The sequence below is a fragment of the Charadrius vociferus genome, unplaced genomic scaffold (assembly GCF_000708025.1).
Source record: "Charadrius vociferus isolate BGI_N301 unplaced genomic scaffold, ASM70802v2 scaffold800, whole genome shotgun sequence".
Lineage (NCBI taxonomy): Eukaryota > Metazoa > Chordata > Aves > Charadriiformes > Charadriidae > Charadrius > Charadrius vociferus.
Genome location: NW_009646525.1, coordinates 218,400 through 236,087, shown reverse-complemented (window position 1 = coordinate 236,087; position 17,688 = coordinate 218,400). Strand labels below are relative to the sequence as shown.

The following is a 17,688-nucleotide window of genomic DNA, read 5'->3' as shown; positions in this document are numbered from 1 at the left end:
TAGAGCATACCCTGTATTCACGCTATGGCTTGGCTTTTGGGGGAGCCAGTTAGGAGGAGATCTTTGAAGAACAAACAAACCTAGCAGGTGAAAGACAATCTTTTGTTAATCTTACCTGTAATATTGATTGCTCCATTTACTTTCCAGTCACCAGTGAGTGATGGTAAGTGTTTGTCAATACAACAGGACAGCAGAAGACCATTTGTCTGCATTTCAGGACTGTTGCATGTAACATCGATGTCATTTCCTTTTGTGGTGATGTTTAACGGAGAGACTGCTACTGTTTTCGTGGCGTTGTATATCAGCGTGTGAAACCGATTGCTCTTTGTGAAAGTGCACGTATAGGAACCTGTAAAGAATAGGTAATATCTTAGCAAGGAGAATGTATTTTACTGTTTTTTCCTCTACGTGTGGAGTTAGGAGCTGGGAGCTACTTCCACACCTAGTTTTCGCATCTCCCTGCTCTGCAGTGGCTCTGGCTAATCAAAACATACCCTCATACTTAAAATCTGGCTGAGTTGGTGTGTTGGGGATCTGTATATTACCCATAGTTCACGTGGCAGCAATATATCATGGTAAGAATGTAGACTGACTGTGCAAAAGGTTCCTACACAGAATGGGTGAGAGAGGTGCCCAGGTGAGAGGTGGGTGAGAGGACTCCACAAGAAATGTCACTCAGTGTAGGCACATATGCTGCTGAGAAGGTATTGCCAAAGGCAGTGGAGTATTTATCAACCACTTTCTCAGGCACTTGTCCCCTGGATGCAGTCGGGCTTCCTTTTGAAATTGGTAATCAGAGCTCCAAACTTCCCTCATAATTCAGATACAATGGGGTTCCCCTTCCCCATTAGGATCGTCAGATGGGTAGGACACTTTTGCAGGAGTGGAGACACCAAGGTTCAGGGCACCCTTAGGCCAAAGAAGTTTGGACCCACAACTTCTGCCTCCCATAAACGTGCCCAAATACCTGGTCACAGGCTACCCTTTTTGAAGTTGAATGTAAAATTCATGGTCCTAACTGAGTGGGAGCTTGAGTCAAAGCTCAGATAATACATGATAACACCCCTGATAACTCCTCCCAGCCAAATGCCACTGTTTCTGACTTTCAATAAGCCCTAAACACAAACACATGAAAAACTGGTATTCCGAGCTCTGATTAGGTAGGTTATGTTTGCAAAGGGGGCAAGGGCCGTCAAGGACAAATTCAACCACAGCCTCAAGTTATCACACCAAAAGGGTGGGAAGGCCTCACAGTCATGTAGTCACCGTGGTCTCCTGTGATATGGCAGTGAAGCCTGGCACTGAGAATACCCTGGCCTGTGTAGTCACTTCAGTCAGTTCACATCTTACTGGCAATGCCAGTCAGTATGTAGTTCATTAAAGAAAAAAACCAAAACCCAAATCAAACATGAAAACTATGGGGGACAGTGTATTTTTCACATTTACTCTAGGAAAATGCAGTCACTGCACACCTCTCTGCTTTTTATAGAACTAGCCACAGTAGAGATTTACATCTGTTGTTTTAACAACAGAAAATCATACCAGAATCATTCATCTTTATATTGGCAACTTCAAGAGTCGACCTTGAGGTTTTGCTGCCCTTGAAATTTAGGGAGTTGGTTGAGATGATCTGACCTAAGTGATACCAGGTCACATTCTCAGATGTTGAATTTATCTCACAAGTCAGTCTTACTGTGTCTCCTTCAAAAATGTCTTCAGGACTCACAGTGAAGTTCGTCTGATCTGGGAAGACAAAGAGGAACATTCTGCATTATTGTAATTTCAGCTCATGTCTATATGGTGCCTTTCATCTTATGGGAATCCCAGGTGCTTCACTCAGCATCAGTGGCAGGGCACCACCTCTGACAAAAGCCATGCAATTTTCCCACAACATATTCTACCATCACTGTCCACCAAAGATCCCAGAAGGTTTTATGCAGAGATCCAGAAATATTAGCACTACCACTACTTTCTAATTAGATAAATTGGGAGGAGAAGCAACAAGGTTAAAGTAATCCTCTGAGACAGACAGTCCAGTGCTCAGAGTACATCACCTCTGGGGCACTTGATCAGGCAACTGAATTGTGACACACTGTCCAGCAGCAGCGTGGAAAATATGCCGAGGAAGCCAGAGGCAACTTGTTCTCATGTAAATTGCAAAAGGTTTATGGTTTTGTCTGAAGAAGTGGGAAGTGCTGGCAGCCTACAATACTAAGAGCTGTCTCAGTTCTGGATGTGAACTCAAGGGTATTCCATCTCTCTCCCATGCAGAGACTGCACCAGGGTTCAGTGGAGCAGCCGGAAGGATTTGGTTTTCTGTGAGAGGTACTGCATGCATGGTCATCTCATGTAAGTTCTAAGCTTTGGTGGCACAGGATGAAATGAACCAGCCAGAGAAATAAATGTTTTTTGAAGGCCTGGTACCAAATAATCAACGGTATAAGGCAGCTACGTGGTTCAGGCTAGAAATACTAAAGTAAAGGTTGAAGGAAAATACTAAGAAACCCTTAAACTTACCAACTATTTTTGTTGTGAAGGTAGTTTGGTTTAGCTGGTACAATGGATTTAGAAATTGTGGTATGATTCTGTTGGAACTTGCTATCTGATTGAAGTTTGCTGCTCCTGCTTTTACTTCGTAGTTCACAAAAACGCTTCCAAGCCTAAACAGATACAAGAACAAGAGAAGCACCAGAATTAAATATCCTTGCACGCTGGTGGATTTTTATGTTGTGATGGCCCATCTTGCATGGCTTGGAAGGCTTCACAGGGCTCACCTGTGAAGGCTTCTGTTGTGACTTGACTTGCTTTGGTAAACAAGAAGGTTGTGCGACAGCTTTTCCCTAAGTAAGAACACATTCATGTGACATCTCCTTCGTCTGCTGTCTATTTCTAGTAAACTTCCCTTAGAAAACCTAAAATACAGCTGCATTTAAATGTGTTTGGACTTAAGCAACGTCTCTTTTATCCAGACACAATGTTGCATCCAGGGTCAATGTACTAATTCATCTTTCTGATGACCTGGGAGATGATGTTAGGTTTACTTGCATCCTTTTCCTCTTTTGGGTGGAATTCAGTCTTTCCCACAAAAGGCTTGGATCCAGATGGAGAATAACTATGTTTCTTGGACTTTGGCACAGTAGTGAACTTAACCCACGATCCTATTTCCATGCTAATAGTTGGGCTTTCCTTTGCGGCTATTATACTGTTATTCAGTCTGTATACGCTGGGCGTGGGTTCTAGGCAGCGTGAATGCAGTCTTTGCTGACCTGTGTCTCCTTGAGACTGGACAGAAAGATTTGTGTCTTCCAGGAAAAAACGAATTTGTCTACTTACCTGAAACCAGTTACTGTTGCCGATACAAAGCCCGGTAAACATCTGTAGCCAGCATTAAACTGTAAACAGAGACATATTACATGACGGAAGTCCTCTCTATATTATTCTAGTGTGCTCAAAATAGGAAACTCTCAATTCAGCACTGATGTAAGGGCATGTAGCATAGCTGACAGAACTGGGCTGGTGCTCTTCCCACTGTCATGGGATAGATTTGCGTTGATGGTTTCATTCTATGTTTACTCATGTGGATTTAAGCTGCGACTAATAATGCAATTTTTTTTCATGTTTTTGATGCAAAGGTTCCTAAAGACTTCCCTGTCAGCCAGCATATTAAAACGAATGGGAATATTGCCATTGCCTTTCAATGGAGATCAGCTTTGGCCCACTTCGCAGCTACCACTGCTGCGTGTTTCACAGCTCCCCACAGAGACAGTGACAGTGTACCCTACTTCCCCAGACACTTAGGGTAAATACCATATTTCTTAGAGGGCTTTCTATCTGCAGAGCTGGAAAAATAAAGTAATTACCGCTATTTCAAGGTCAGCTTTGTATTTTTTGTACAATTCAGAAGAAGAATTACTGAGATCTTCCAAAAAGACTGTGTCGAGTCTGACTGACATATCCATTACAATGGGCTCTCCCATATCACATGAATCTGTAAGGAAAAACATAAAAGTAAATGTAAAAATAATCTAAAGCAATGCTTACAAACTGGTTTCTTAGCTTTTAATTCCAACTTAATTATAGAATCATAGAATCGTGTAATGGTTTGGGTTGGAAGGGACCTTTAAAGAACAGCCAGTCCAACCCCTCTGCCATGGGCAGGGACATCCTACCTGACCTTGAACACTTCCAGTGATGGAATATCCACAACTTCTCTGGGCAGCCTGTGCCAGTGGCTCACCACCCTCACAGTAAAAAATTTCTTCCTTATGTCTAATCCAAATCTACCCTCTTTCAGTTTAAAACTGTTGCCCCTCGTCCTGTCTCTACAGGCTCTGGTAAAAAAGCCTTTCTCTGTCTTTCTTATAAGCCTCCTTTAAGCATTGATAGTCCCCCCAGAGCCTTGTCTTCTCCAGGCTGAACAATCCCAACTCTCTCAGCCTGTGCTCACAGCAGAGGTGCTCCAACCCTCTGATCATCTTCGTGGCCCTCCTCTGGATCCACTCCAACAGTTCCATGTCTTGTGCTGAGGACTCCAGAGCTGCAGTACTCCAGGTGGGGTCTCACCAGAGCAGAGTAGAGGGGCAGAATCAGTTCCCTCAACCTGCTGGCCACACTTGTTACGCAGCCCAGGATACGGTTGGCTTTCTAGGCTGTGAGTGCACATTGTTGGGTCATGTCCAGTTTTCATCTGTCAGTATTTCCAAGTCCTTCTGGGCAGGGCTGCTGTCAATCCCTTCAGCTCCCAGCCTGTATTGATATTGAGGATTGCCCTGACCCAGGTGTAGTACCTTGCACTTGGCCTTGTTGAAATTAACGAGATTCACACAGGCCTACTCCTCGAGTGGCCAAGGTCCATCTGGATGACATCCCTTCCATCTAGTGAATCAAGTGCACCATTCATCTTGGTGTCATCTGCAAACTTGATGAGGGTGCGCTCAATTCCAATGTCTATGTCATTGATGAAGATATTAAATAGTACAGATCCTTAAGGACATCACTTGTTACTGGCTTCCACTTGGGCATTTGAGCCACTGACTATAACTCTTTGGATGTGGCCATCCAATCAGTTCTTTATCCATCTAACAGTCCATCTGTCAAACCCATATCCCTCTAATTTAGCAGCAAGAATGTTATGCGGGATTGTATCAAAGGCCTTACAGAAGTCTAGGTAGATGACAACTGTAGCTTTTCCCTTGTCCACTGATGCAGCCACTCCATCCTATAAGACCACTAGAGTGGTCAGGCACAATTTGCCCTTGGTGATGCCATCCTAATCCTAAACCAAAATCTTACAACTTGTCAAGATTCATCTGCATAATAGGAAAGTTGAGATTCTCCTAATTTTCTGTAACTAATTTAGATGCCTGGCAACTGCTAGATATCTAGACTCTAGTCCAGTTGATGCAAAGCTGGAGCCACTTTCAAAAGATGATACATTCAGAAGGTGATAGACAGCTTTCCTACAGTGGTTAAAATTCTACATTGCTCCAGTTGTAGAGAGTTTGGATGAATAACTTTGATCAGATACTTAGGTTTTACATCATGAAAGTTACACAGGATGAATCTCCACCTATGTTTCACCAAAGTAAATGGAAAAACCCTCAGTGATTCCAGGAGCTGGGGCTCCAGCAAGGCACTAAATATCTGCAAGCATTTGGGTCAAGGTGGACCCACATCACTAAGAGAAGAGCTCTAGACCATCTCTACAGACTTTCCACATTCATAGGCAATGTGGTAGCCAGTTCAGTCCTGATGTGCTGCTTTATCACACCTTTAACACTGTTCCATCTTCTAACCAGTATATGATGAAGTTCAGCACTGTTTCTCCTTACCTTCAATCTCAGGCTTACAGTAAGGCTTGTCAAGAGGCATTTCCCTCATGTAGCTGCAGGGCAGGCTGGGTGCTAAGATGGCAGAAGGGCAGATTATCAAGTCACTGTGCACCTCACTTGGCCAGGCATATCCATTTTCGCAAGAACAACAGCTGGTGTTCTCACCACTGGGTAGACAGACTGGTGTCGGACAGAGAGAGAAATACTATGAGAATGGTAAATGGGACGTAATGTATTGCATGATGTATATTTACCCTGCTGTATCTTTATGTCAGTGATCTCAATTAAATGTTGCTCTCCTTGTGAGTTCACTTGAATGGTGCAAACACCACGATCTGACACCTTACAAATCTTGCTATACTAATCATAAACAACTAACGAGAAATAGGAACCGGACTGGTACAAGGATAAGTCTGATCAATTACTTCAAAGTAACTGAATTGAGATGTGAAGCCTGATCCTCAATATTTACCTGGCATATTGGCCAGGCTCCTGTGATAGTTTTCAGAATGGATCTTTCTGTATGGTCTAGGCTGAAAGCAAAGGTAGAGGCTTTTAAAGATTGTAAGAGCATGTAATGGTCATTCAAAGTCCCGGTGGCTAGTGAGGTGTTGTGTTATTCTGACTGTATCCTGACAGACGCTGAACGAGAGAAGGTGACATCATCACAAACTGCTTTAAAGACATACATTGTCACTCATAAAAAACACCCCAAAACACTTCACGGTAAGTTCTTCTGCTCTTAATGTGCCATTGGCAAAGTGAGATATTAACAAAGTGATTTTCACACATTGCATGCGACCCTGAAGGCCTTTAAAAGATCCGTTTGCATGTTGTTTTGAGAACGGATGAACATTTCCTTTCACTGCTTTATGGGACAGTGATAAGAAGGTACCAAATCTCCTCCTCTACTGCTGTAAACGCTCAGTGTGTTTCTATACCCTTCACTGTATTAGCTACTCGGATGTGATGTTGCGCAACCACGACTTGGGTAATAAAACCTATCTGACATCTTGCCCTGTAAGAATACGTTTTGGTGAGTTAAATCAGGAAAAGACTGCATCTCATGCAGCCTGTCTCTGTCAGGGTCAGAGTACAGCCTCTTACAGCCATCTACGTTCCAAATCCAAGTGGAGGGAAGTAAACAGTCTGATAACTGCTGTCACAGCTTCCTGAAACTTGAAAGTAACTCAGGCTGCTTGTTAGTAAAACTGGAGCAAAATCCTTTGGCTCAGGCTTCCTCTGGCTCTGTCCCTTCCTTAGGAAAAGAAAAGCATTCAGGGCTATTCCTAATGCCAACATTATACACAGAGGAATGGTGGGATGCAGATAACAAAACGTGCTGTTGTGTGCTAGAGCTTCAGTCTTGTTGGGTCTTGCAGTAGGCAGCAGAGACCAGTTCAGTTTTGCTGATTTCTAAGCGGGAGGGATGGTAAAACTGGGAGAGATCAAATACTGACAAAAAAAGCATGTCACCCAGAATATAAAAATAAGTAACCAACCCACCTGTTGTAACACTGACATTTGAAATTCTCATTTCTGCATTTGAAATATTTGTTAAAACTGGAAGATTAAGGTTTTTGAAATACTCTTTCACTGGCTCCAGGAAAGATGAATCCGTAAGGCTTACTTCAATGTCAGCGGTGTACTCCATAGGGGGAAGGTCAAAAACAAGCACTGAAAGAGAAATACCATGAGACTGCAAAGCTGTGTGTGAGGGTGACTCATAAATGCATGGCTTCCATTTCGGCATTTGGGCTCTGTTGCTGTCTAACATTAGAATAGTGTGACTTTCTGCTTAGGAAATCTTGATTCCTACTCAGCAGATATTATGCACATGGTTTATCTGCTGTTTGTCTGACAAAAGCCAGATCTCCCTGGTCTCAGAGCAATAGGAAGCTGATATAAATGGCATAACATATACAGAGAAAAGCTGTCTCATCCTTTCTCTCCTTTGACTCAGCCAGTGGATGGGTCATCAACCAGTGACTGAAGCCATACAGGATTATCTTTTGACCCCTGTCCGGCTAAGAGGATTGGGTTTTTTTTCTACACCATGTATGTCATCTTGCATAGATACTGTGCTTCCACATGTCAGTCTCTCACCAGAGAGAAGTTTCCACCTCTTTTGTTTGTGCCTTTACTACTGGTACTGGCTTTGTCTGGGGTAGAGTTAAATTTCTTCATAGTAGCTTGTATGGGGCTACGTTTTGGATTTGTGATGAAAGCAGTGTTGATAACACAATGTTCTAGTTATTGCTGAACAGTGCTTACATAGCATCAAGGCTTTGTCTTTTTCCCACTCTCTCCTCCCAGTAAGTAGGCTGGGGCTGCACAAGGAGCTGGAAAGGGACACAGCCGGGACAGTTGACCCCAACTGACCAATAATGATGTCACACACCGTGTGACCTGGAGCATGACGTCTACACCATATGACATCACACTCAGCAATAAAAGCTGGGGGAAGAAGAAGGAAGGGGAGGACATTCAGAGTTGTAGCATTTGTCTTCCCAAGTAACCATTATGTGTGATGGAGCCCTGCTTTCCTGGAGAGGGCTGAACGCCTGCCTGCCGATGGGAAATAGTGAATAAATTCTTTGTTTCGCTTTACCAATTAAACTGTCTTTATCTCAACCCACGAGTTTTCTCACTTCTACCCTTTTGATTCTGTCCCTCATCCCACTGGGGGAGAGCAAGCGAGCAGCTGGGTGGTGCTTAGCTGCTGGCTGGGGTTAAACCACAACAGCTACTCCCCCTTGATGAACACAGTTCAGTACCTCAAGAGATGCTGTTCCCAGTGGTGATTTCACCCTTGGCTTACTAGAAACCTGCTCTGTTACCATACATTTGTGTACGTACTGTTTCGCTTCTGCCTTTGCATGTCTGACTGGAAGCTTTCCTCTCCTAGCGCAGTGTCAATCTGTGGAACAAAAAAAAAAAAAAAGAGAGTGAAACTGTGAAAAAAAACAAAGCAAAGCTTTAGCTGCTGTTGTTGGCATGAAAGGATTAGTGAAGAAATACCGGCATAGATATTTCTTTCCCTCCACCAATCTTTGCCCCTCCCCACCCCCCTTTTCCTTTTTAAATAGAATACGTATATCTTCCAAGCAAGGAAATGTTAAACACCAGCTGAGGGAGGTACTGAATTTGCAGGTGTCTGTTCGCATATCTCTGCAAGGCAGTTGTCTCAGCTTAGCAGCAGTTCTGCATCTGAGCTGCGACCCAGCGATGGGGCTGATGCCGTGCTCTCAGCCCTGGTCCAGCCTCGCCGACTGCTGGGGCGACTTGGCCGCTCAGCCTTTGGATCCACAAAGCGAACTCGCAGTACCCTTCGGTCCCCTCTTTGCTCCCAGCTTCCAGCTCTGCAGCAGCAAAACCAGCCTGAGCAGGAGCAGAGAGGCGATTGAAATGTCTTGGCTCCAGCTCAGGTGTCAGCTCAGCTACTTTGTGGGCTACCAGTAGCACACATTTGACCAGGGCAGTGGTGGCACAGTTTCAGTATGACTGGGTTCACGCAGGGTGCAGCCAAGTACGATGCAGACCATCTTATTTTTTTAATCGTGCCCTAAAAATACACTGGCACCACAGTTAGCGAGAAAGGCTAAGGAACAAGCAAAGACGCAGGCAGGAAATTTGCAGCTTTGCCAGTTTCTTGAGTCCTAATGAAATCTTTATTTACAGAAAGGGTGAATAGCTTGGCAACCCTTAAGTCATCTCTTTACATAAAGGAACCATCTGGCGTGTGATTAGAGCTGGGCTTCGTATCGCAGCTGCGCTGGCCGTGAAGAACCCAAGGTGCACTGGCATTTTTGCACTGCTGGGGGTACTACCTTTCACCTTAGAGGTTAGATGCAAAAGTTACAGAAAGCCCACTATGATCCACTTCTTCCCCCGTGTTTGATTTCAACAGTTTTCTTTTTTATTTATCCTTCCAAACAACCACCGGGTACTGCTATGCCATTAAATACTGCACATATTTCACACCATTAAGGTGTGATTGCAGGATCAACTGTGGATCAATGGTACTAAAAAATAAAGTGTTACTCTTTTCATGAAAATGTCTAAGTGCTGCACTAGAGACAGTTTGAAAAAAACAGAGCAAACAAGATACTAGGTCACTATTAGACATCTGCCAAAGGGCAGATGGGGCTGCTGGAACCAGTTATATATTGGTTTGCCAGGACAGGGGATGGTGGTAGAAACAGCTCAAGGAGTTCGCACTCTTCACCTCCCCTTGCCTTTTTTCAACCTGCTCAAAAGACCACATTGTGTTCTGGTCAGTCCATCGGAACTGAGCCCCCTGTGGTGCTAGGGGATGAATATAGATGTTAGAATCTGTTTTGGCTTGAGAGGTTTCATAATGTAGAAAACAAAAAAATTATTTTCTGATCTAATAATAATCATGATAGACCAAGAGTTGGTAGATTTGCAGACTAGTTTTCTTTACCAGACTACATCAACTTCCTTTTGTTCAGTCCCTTTGTTTGTCTGTTGCTCTTTTGTCATTTCAAGTTAGGGACTATTTGTGCAGAAGCTGTCTGTTACCAAACCCATACACAGGATGAAGCACAAAACAGATTTCCATAATTCACGGTATTGATGAAGCAAAAAGGGTATGTGAGTGTTATTAAAAAAGTGGGAAATGGAAGTAAAGTCTGAGTCCAAGTGCAACACCTAAACACAAGTCACCCAGGAGAGACATTTTGCTCATGTGTACTCATTTCTTATGGTGAAGATGGTGGTGAGACTCCTGTCACCTACCTGTAAGCACCTCCTTGTCTGAGATACTTCTGTTGACTTATTAGGCTTCTCTCTCTCATAGGATGGATGAATCCCATCCAGTACCATGGAGACTTAGCTCCAGGGACAGCAATTTGAATCCCTTGCAGACGAACACAAGTGAGAAACCAGAAGTTTTGCTCAGTTCTTTCTGCAGAGGCTTTAAGACTGGGAAGCAAGAAGAGCCCAGTTCCTGGATTTCTCCATCTCTTTTACACACCGGGGAGACTCTGGGTTCAGTTTCCCCACCTGATCTTATACTGACTGGTTTTGTGGATGTAAAGGAGAACATCCACAGCTGGGTGCTTACAAGCAGAGACCAAATGAGAACCAACGGGTTTGGGAAAGGATACTCACCACGTATTGTACGAATGGAGCAAAGTTTGACTCCTGTGATCTCTGGCAACATGCTGTGATCAGTAGAAATAGGCAGTGGAGACCTGCAGTAATCGGGGACGGCATTTTGTCCAGTGACCTTGCTGTAAAGCCTGAGAGGAAAAAGAAGCAAAAGGATCAGGGAATTTTCAGCTGACTCACAGAGTAGGAAATACCAGCACGCTCTACAAAAACAGTATGTTCAGACTTTTTCAGCACACTCTGCCCGTTCACTCCATCCAAGACAAAGCACGGAACAAGGTCTGTAATTATTCTTCTGCCACTGTCACCAGACTGTTTCCCTCATATCTCCTTTTTTTTTTTTTCACGTCAGACGTACCTACTCAAAATGGAGAGAGAAAGCAATGGGTTGGAGAAAGCAAAGTCCCAAGCAGATTCCCAACAGGGACAAGTGAGGTGCAAGAAATTAATCTGCCGTGAGAAAAGTTGTCTTTGGATCTTCAAGTACGTCTCACAGGGATACTTGGCAAACACACAGCCGGAACATGAGGGAAGAGTTAGAAGTGTTGCTGTGTGAGGGTAGGGAGAGCTCTGCCACCAGCCATGTCCCGCTCTGGAGAGGGCTGTGGTAACATCATGGGCTCAGCTGGAGATTTTGCTATGTTTGTTATCCCTTGGCTAACAAGGGAAACGATTAAGAGGGATATCCTCTGGAAAAAAAAAAAAAATATGTAATTTTGAGGTTTTAGTATGCATCTCCATTAATTGCACGGATGTTAACAAGTAAATAACCTAGAACACAAGAACACTGACACATCGGAATATAATTAAACCAAAACCCACAAACACCAACCTTTTCCAGCTCATTAATACCTAAGATAATTTACTCATGCAGTAGCTAGGATGATGAAAGGCAAAACATGCATGGACGCTTATAGCTGGTGCGGACATATTTTATGCAACCAGAGGGAATAGAGAAAGGGAAGAATACATAAAAATGTGTATTTTGCTGTGAATATACATGTTCTGATTATTCGTAACAAAGCACTTCCTTACCTCCAGAGTTAACAGCTAGTAGAGAGCTATGGGAAAAGGCAGAACTCAAGCAGACTGTGAAAATCATTTTAAGAAAGGAAAGCACAGAGAACTCTTAAGAACAACACTGAACGGTACCTGAGTGGACAACATCAGTTCTATTAAAATCATGAGCTTTTGTAAAATTATTATCTTTTCGTATTGAAAACGCTGTTCATACAAGCCAGCTAGGGCCTCAGGCTTTGAAAGGCTGGGGTTCACCAGGTGAAAGCAGAAAAATCCTAAGATGGCAATGAACATTGGCAGTGGCTGCCTGTTGCCACCACACTGCTTATCAGAGCTGGAGCTCCCGAGTAGACGGGGCGCTTCGCTGTGACTTTCCTGCTCAAAAAAGCCCATGACATGAACATGGTCTGTGGTCTCACCTTGTGAATAGATATAGGACAGAAATCAGCCTATAGCCAATCAATATATTTGATGTCACCGATGTGGGTATCCAGCAGGGATTTGTCAGGGTTTCTCACCAAAGGTGGTCCTTAGAGATTTTCATCCACAGAGACGCTTCACCTGGGTCCTGACCTGGTTAAAAAACAGGAAGCAAAAGTAGGAAGAAATTTTATGCTTTTCCAATAGAGAGATGTCATCACTCTGCAGGAGCACGCGTGTAAGCCTGTGTCTTACCCTCTGTTCTCAAGTGATGTAGAAAAGGCAGTGATTAGTGATACAACACTGTGGAAAAATTAAAATGATTGAGACCAACAAAAGCAAAGTCTGCCTGTGAAGATTTGCACAGAGATCTCAGGATACTGAGGGACTGGGTCATGAAATTAATGAAATTCAGCAACAATAAGTGTAAGGCAGAAAAAGATGATCCTGACATTATGCATTCTGTGATGGACTATGAATTGGCTATTACCACTCAGAAATGAGGTCTGAGAAAATGTCAACTGAACTCTGAGGAACAATTAAAAAAGGAAAATTAATTTCAAGATATTCTAGGGTCACAACAGATGGAAAAAAACACCAAACCAGAAAACTGTGCTGTCTAGACGTTTGAGCTGACCCAGTATAGCTGCTCTTATGCTCCTACGCAGGAATAGCTAGAAAGCAAGACATCTCACTGATTCAGAATATCTTCCCACCGCACCCCAAAATCCATTTTAAAAAAGACTGTTACATGCTTTTTTAATCTAATGGATAAATGTCTGGTAGATTTGGGGGGTGGGGTGGGGGGGTGGCAAGAAAAAGGAAGTATCTCCGCATTTTCCTAAGCATGTCCATCAGTACATCCAGCATTCTACAAAAGAGACTATTTTGCTATTTTGAAGCCATCATCCACTTGTGACAACCTCAAGGCTTCCATGGATCTGGCTGATCCCAAGACCACGATGGATCAAAATGGATCAAGATGGAAATACTGCCAAGTTATAAGATGTGACACAAGTGCTTGAGACAGTGACATGACTTAATAATAGATTTCTGATAGTTTTGTATATGCATCATATGCTCACAGCACATAGTATAATCGCTTAATCTGTACAAAGAACTCCCATTTCATGGGAGACAAATATGACAAAACAGATAATAGAAACATAATAGAAAGGAAAAAAGGTCATTAAACAAAGTTTATGATGAGGTTAAACAGCATCTGCTACAGTTTTGCACGTATCTTTCGCACTGGTCATGAGCTAGCATCCATATTCAAATGCTGTGGATAAGCCTCTGTTTTCAAAAACACCCTTTGTGCAACCGTGTAGTTGAGACCAAATGCTCCGTTAATATATACGTAAGAAACCCTATAGAGGACAGGTCATGCAAATGAGGCCCATGCTGCTACTCAGGCTTTAATAGCTAGTTAGAAGTCCAAAAATCCCACACCTATATCTAGAAAATCAGAATACTAGCAAAGAAATATCAAATAACAAATGGGGGAAAATATTAATGTTGTTCTCATGTAATGTGGCTGTTCCCCTTGTTCATTTAATGTTTCATTGAAAAAAGAATTGCTGTAAATTTTTCAGTGAGCAATTTCTCAAGTATCTATCTACCTTCAGTTGGTAAAATGGGAGATATGTGGCACATTCATCATTTTTCATACAAACTGTTTCCTAGGAGGCAATAAGTATCTTTGATATATAAAGAACCAGAGAGCTACAGAAGCCCATGTTTGCTACAAAATCTCTTTTCCACAGCATTCAGGCTGAAAAACGCTGTTTCAAATTAACTCTAAAGTGCAGAAATTCCTAGAGGTAAATAGCAAAGTCTCACTTTAACACAGGACATAGGTGATTTACATGACATCGTTTTTCCTTTTTCTGTAAGTTTCTCATTTTCATAAATGTTGCAAAATAATTGCACCCTCTCTTGCAAATCCACCCAACACAATAGTTACCATCTCCTATATTTTAGAAAAGAAAGAAGATACCCAGAGATATAATAAGGTTTACCTTCTCAGGTGATTCATAGAGATGATCTTCTAATTAGATCCATCTTAAAAGTCCTCTGCTTTCTACTACAGCCCAGGCTGCTCTCTCAAAGGGAAACCAAGACACGGGAACTTGTATAATTAGCTGAACATGTTATAACTTCCCAGAAAACAAGTTGCCTCTAGAGCCTGCACTCAATTTTCAAGTGTGAGGCTGAACAGAGATGCCACTGCAGAAAACCCACAAAGCATTTCACGAGGAGATATTTCCTGATACTATTCATCACATAGTACTGATCGTTTCCCCCTGCACTGATCCAAGTCCTTCAGCGTCTTATCTGCAGATTACTTTATCAAGTGGACTAACTTGTTCCGCTTTTGTTACTCACCTGCTTTGTTCTAACAAAAGAGGGTGTTGAGGACTGAAAGCAGTAAAATCATGTTTTGTAGCTATGGCAAAATGTTTATGGGCTTTGATTTAAATAACAGGGGAGAAAAACCCTGAAGTTTTTCCACCTGAGCTGGCAGCATGCTCGCTGTGGGCTGGAGCTGGCGATGGTGCCCTTGGAGAAGCTGCACAGAGATGCAGACCTGTGGCTCTGATGGCCACTGTGGAAGGTGGGGAGGAGCAGGAAATTCACAGAAACCAGGGGAAACTCTGATGTTTTATGTGTGTTTCTACCTTGAACAAAATCTGGAGCCAGAAACCCACTGCACAAACAGAGGACATCTGTCCAGATAACACTGGGGCCTTTGTCTCTATAGTGTTCGACCACAGCCAGTTTATCAATGGAATTTGTTTCCACAGCAGTGTGTGTAAGGCAGTGACTCACTGGGCTCCTGCAATTTCTGTGGAAAAGCCTGGGATTAAACTGATTTTTTAATCAGTGATTAATTAAGCAGAATTAATGGAAAGAGCTCCTGGTCTCCCACAGACTGGAAATGGTCCCTGTGGAGATCCTGGCTTCTCATAAGAAGTCCATGGGGAGGCGATAGCCTCATGGGGTAGGCAGATGTGCCCCAGGATCTCCATGGCCACTGTGCAGGAGCTGAAGGCCAGGTGGGACACACGAGGGCATCCCAAAAGGGTACACATCTCCAAGGTAGAAAACTGAGCCAAGCTGAAATGTCACTCTTTGTCACACCGCAGAAGGAAAACGGAAGCAAAAAAGTCAATAAGGTGCCTGATAAAGTGACATGCCTTTCCCACTTGGACACGACTTCCCAAATTAAGGGGTTCTGACATTGGGGCTGGTCCAGCACTTACAGTAGGGTCATGTTGCCAGTTGGCATTGGCTGTTTCGGGGGAAGAGGAGGGATGGCTGTCACGGCAGCATTGGGCATAGTTTGGGTTGTGCCCTTGGTCTAGAGTAGTAGCAGTCATTTGTGTGTCACAGTGAGCTTGGACCAGGTCTTCAATCCTCTATCAACTGTCTGTGGTGCGTGTACTGGTTGCTCCATGTCTAACAAACAGCCCTAAGACATGTCACAACGTTTTGCCTCTTGCTGGCTCTGAGTCATAGAAAGCAAAATGTGTGTTTCTCACAGTTTGCCCTGCAGCCTTTGCAGGTGCCAGCATTTACTAAGGATACTGAGGATATCGCAGTACGTGACTGTAAACTTCTCTTCAATGATCCAATTTGAGAGTGCACTGTCCTTGGCAGCAATGCAGCCTACTTCTGCTCCCTCTTCGGCAAACCTGGTCACCTTCTGCTCCCCACAGAGAGGTGAGTCAGCCCTCAGCCTGCCGTTCTGAAGCAGTTTCAATGTGATTAATTGGTATGATTGAGGTCCTCATTGCCCTTAGATCTTATTCCCACTGTTACAGTGGCATCGGTCTGGTCTATTGCCCACCAAGGCTGGTTCAGGAATCTGAACAAGCAAAAAACTGAGGCTACATCTACAGCACTAGATGCAACCACCGGTCTCTCTGCAGTCAGGTTTTACTGCTGGTGCCTTCCAGACCCCTCTCTGAGCCAGTTTAACTCACTGTCCCTGCAGAAGAGTAAACCAGCAACAAGGCATCTAGCTTGCTTTCATCTGAGCGAGTTTAATCAGCGCAGAGAAGAGCCCAGTGAGTGCCAGGGCCAGAGCAAGGAGAGGAGCAGATATGTGGCCCCAAGCAGGGAAGAGGGAAGGACCAGATCTTGGCAGGACAGGCAGGAGAGTAAGGAGAAGGAGGACCTCTTCTTTTCTGCCCTGGCAAGCAGATCAGCATGAATCCACAGTCTATACCTACAGAAACACTTGCGTAGTTTTCACACAGTGTTTCTCCCTTGGCTGTCTCCTTGCAGGTTGAGACAAGCAGCAGTGCAAACGCAGAGGATGGGTTGAAGAGGAGGGAGGGCAGCCTTGGCTTAGACTGAGTTACCTGTGATGAATCCACACCTTTCACATTGCCAGCCCTTGACTGCCTCCCCCCCTTTTTTTTTTTGTTTTGTTTTTGCTATGGCTTTTCAACAATTTTAACCAATAGCATCAAAAGCAGTCAAATCAGTGAGTGAATCACAGGCTGTAGAACATGGCTGGACAAATATCTGAATCTGATCAGATCAAACAGTTCAAAGAGTTTCTCAGAACATACGGTAAACTTACAGAAAACTGTTTCCTGGATTGCATAAAGGGTTTCACTAGCAGAGAGGTTAAACCAGAAGAGATGACTTGTTCAGTCCACGGCCTACAGAAGTATTTAAAAATGGCACAAAGGATCTCCATGAGATTTCAGGAGTACCGTGTTCAGCAGAATGAAGCTTTGGCAGCTAAAGCTGGACTGCTCGACCAACCTCATTAGACAAGAGCACTCTGTTCATCTTGGGGTGTGGGAATGGGAGAGAATGTCAGCAAGGTGAGAGGGTTCCTTAAAAGAGGGTTTCTGCTCAAGACACTGTACCATCAAACCGTAGCCTAAAAGTATGAGAAATCTTGGTTCACTTTGCAGGAGAACGTGAAAACTGCACAATGTCAGAGCGTTAGGTATGTCATCAACTTGGTATGTGAGCACAGGGGGACGTCCTGATCATTCTGCTGTTTTTTCCTGTATGCATTCGTCATGTACTGTCATGTCACCAGAAACTGTGAACTTCCTGGATTTTGAAGTTTCAACCCTGGAACACTTTTAGTTTAAACATCTGAGACTGCATTTAGAGAACCATCACAGGCTCAAGAACACCAACAAATGGTGTGTTAGGAGGATATCTGCTCTGAACGAGGATCACTCATCCAAAACAAGGCAAGAGCTACGCTGATGCTGTAACTCATTGGAAAAGTGCTGTTACAAAAGCC

The 17,688-nt window shown here is 43.6% G+C and overlaps 1 protein-coding gene and 1 pseudogene across 1 annotated transcript in view; one reads left to right on the top strand and one right to left on the bottom strand.

The window, feature by feature from the left end:
• Window positions 1-11,072, bottom strand: part of GPR116 (G protein-coupled receptor 116) — a 30,498-nt gene extending 19,426 nt beyond the window's left edge. The window contains exons 1-9 of the mRNA XM_009885350.1: window positions 10,968-11,072; window positions 8,691-8,751; window positions 7,338-7,508; window positions 5,832-6,011; window positions 3,861-3,988; window positions 3,334-3,392; window positions 2,518-2,660; window positions 1,543-1,743; window positions 116-349 (exon numbers count right to left, since the gene is read on the bottom strand). Of these exons, the coding sequence (XP_009883652.1) occupies window positions 116-349; window positions 1,543-1,743; window positions 2,518-2,660; window positions 3,334-3,392; window positions 3,861-3,988; window positions 5,832-6,011; window positions 7,338-7,508; window positions 8,691-8,751; window positions 10,968-11,072 (1,282 nt within the window). The remainder of the gene's footprint in view (window positions 1-115; window positions 350-1,542; window positions 1,744-2,517; window positions 2,661-3,333; window positions 3,393-3,860; window positions 3,989-5,831; window positions 6,012-7,337; window positions 7,509-8,690; window positions 8,752-10,967) is intronic.
• Window positions 11,073-16,927: 5,855 nt separating this feature from the next.
• Window positions 16,928-17,197, top strand: LOC104286854 (annotated as a pseudogene).
• Window positions 17,198-17,688: the final 491 nt, after the last annotated feature.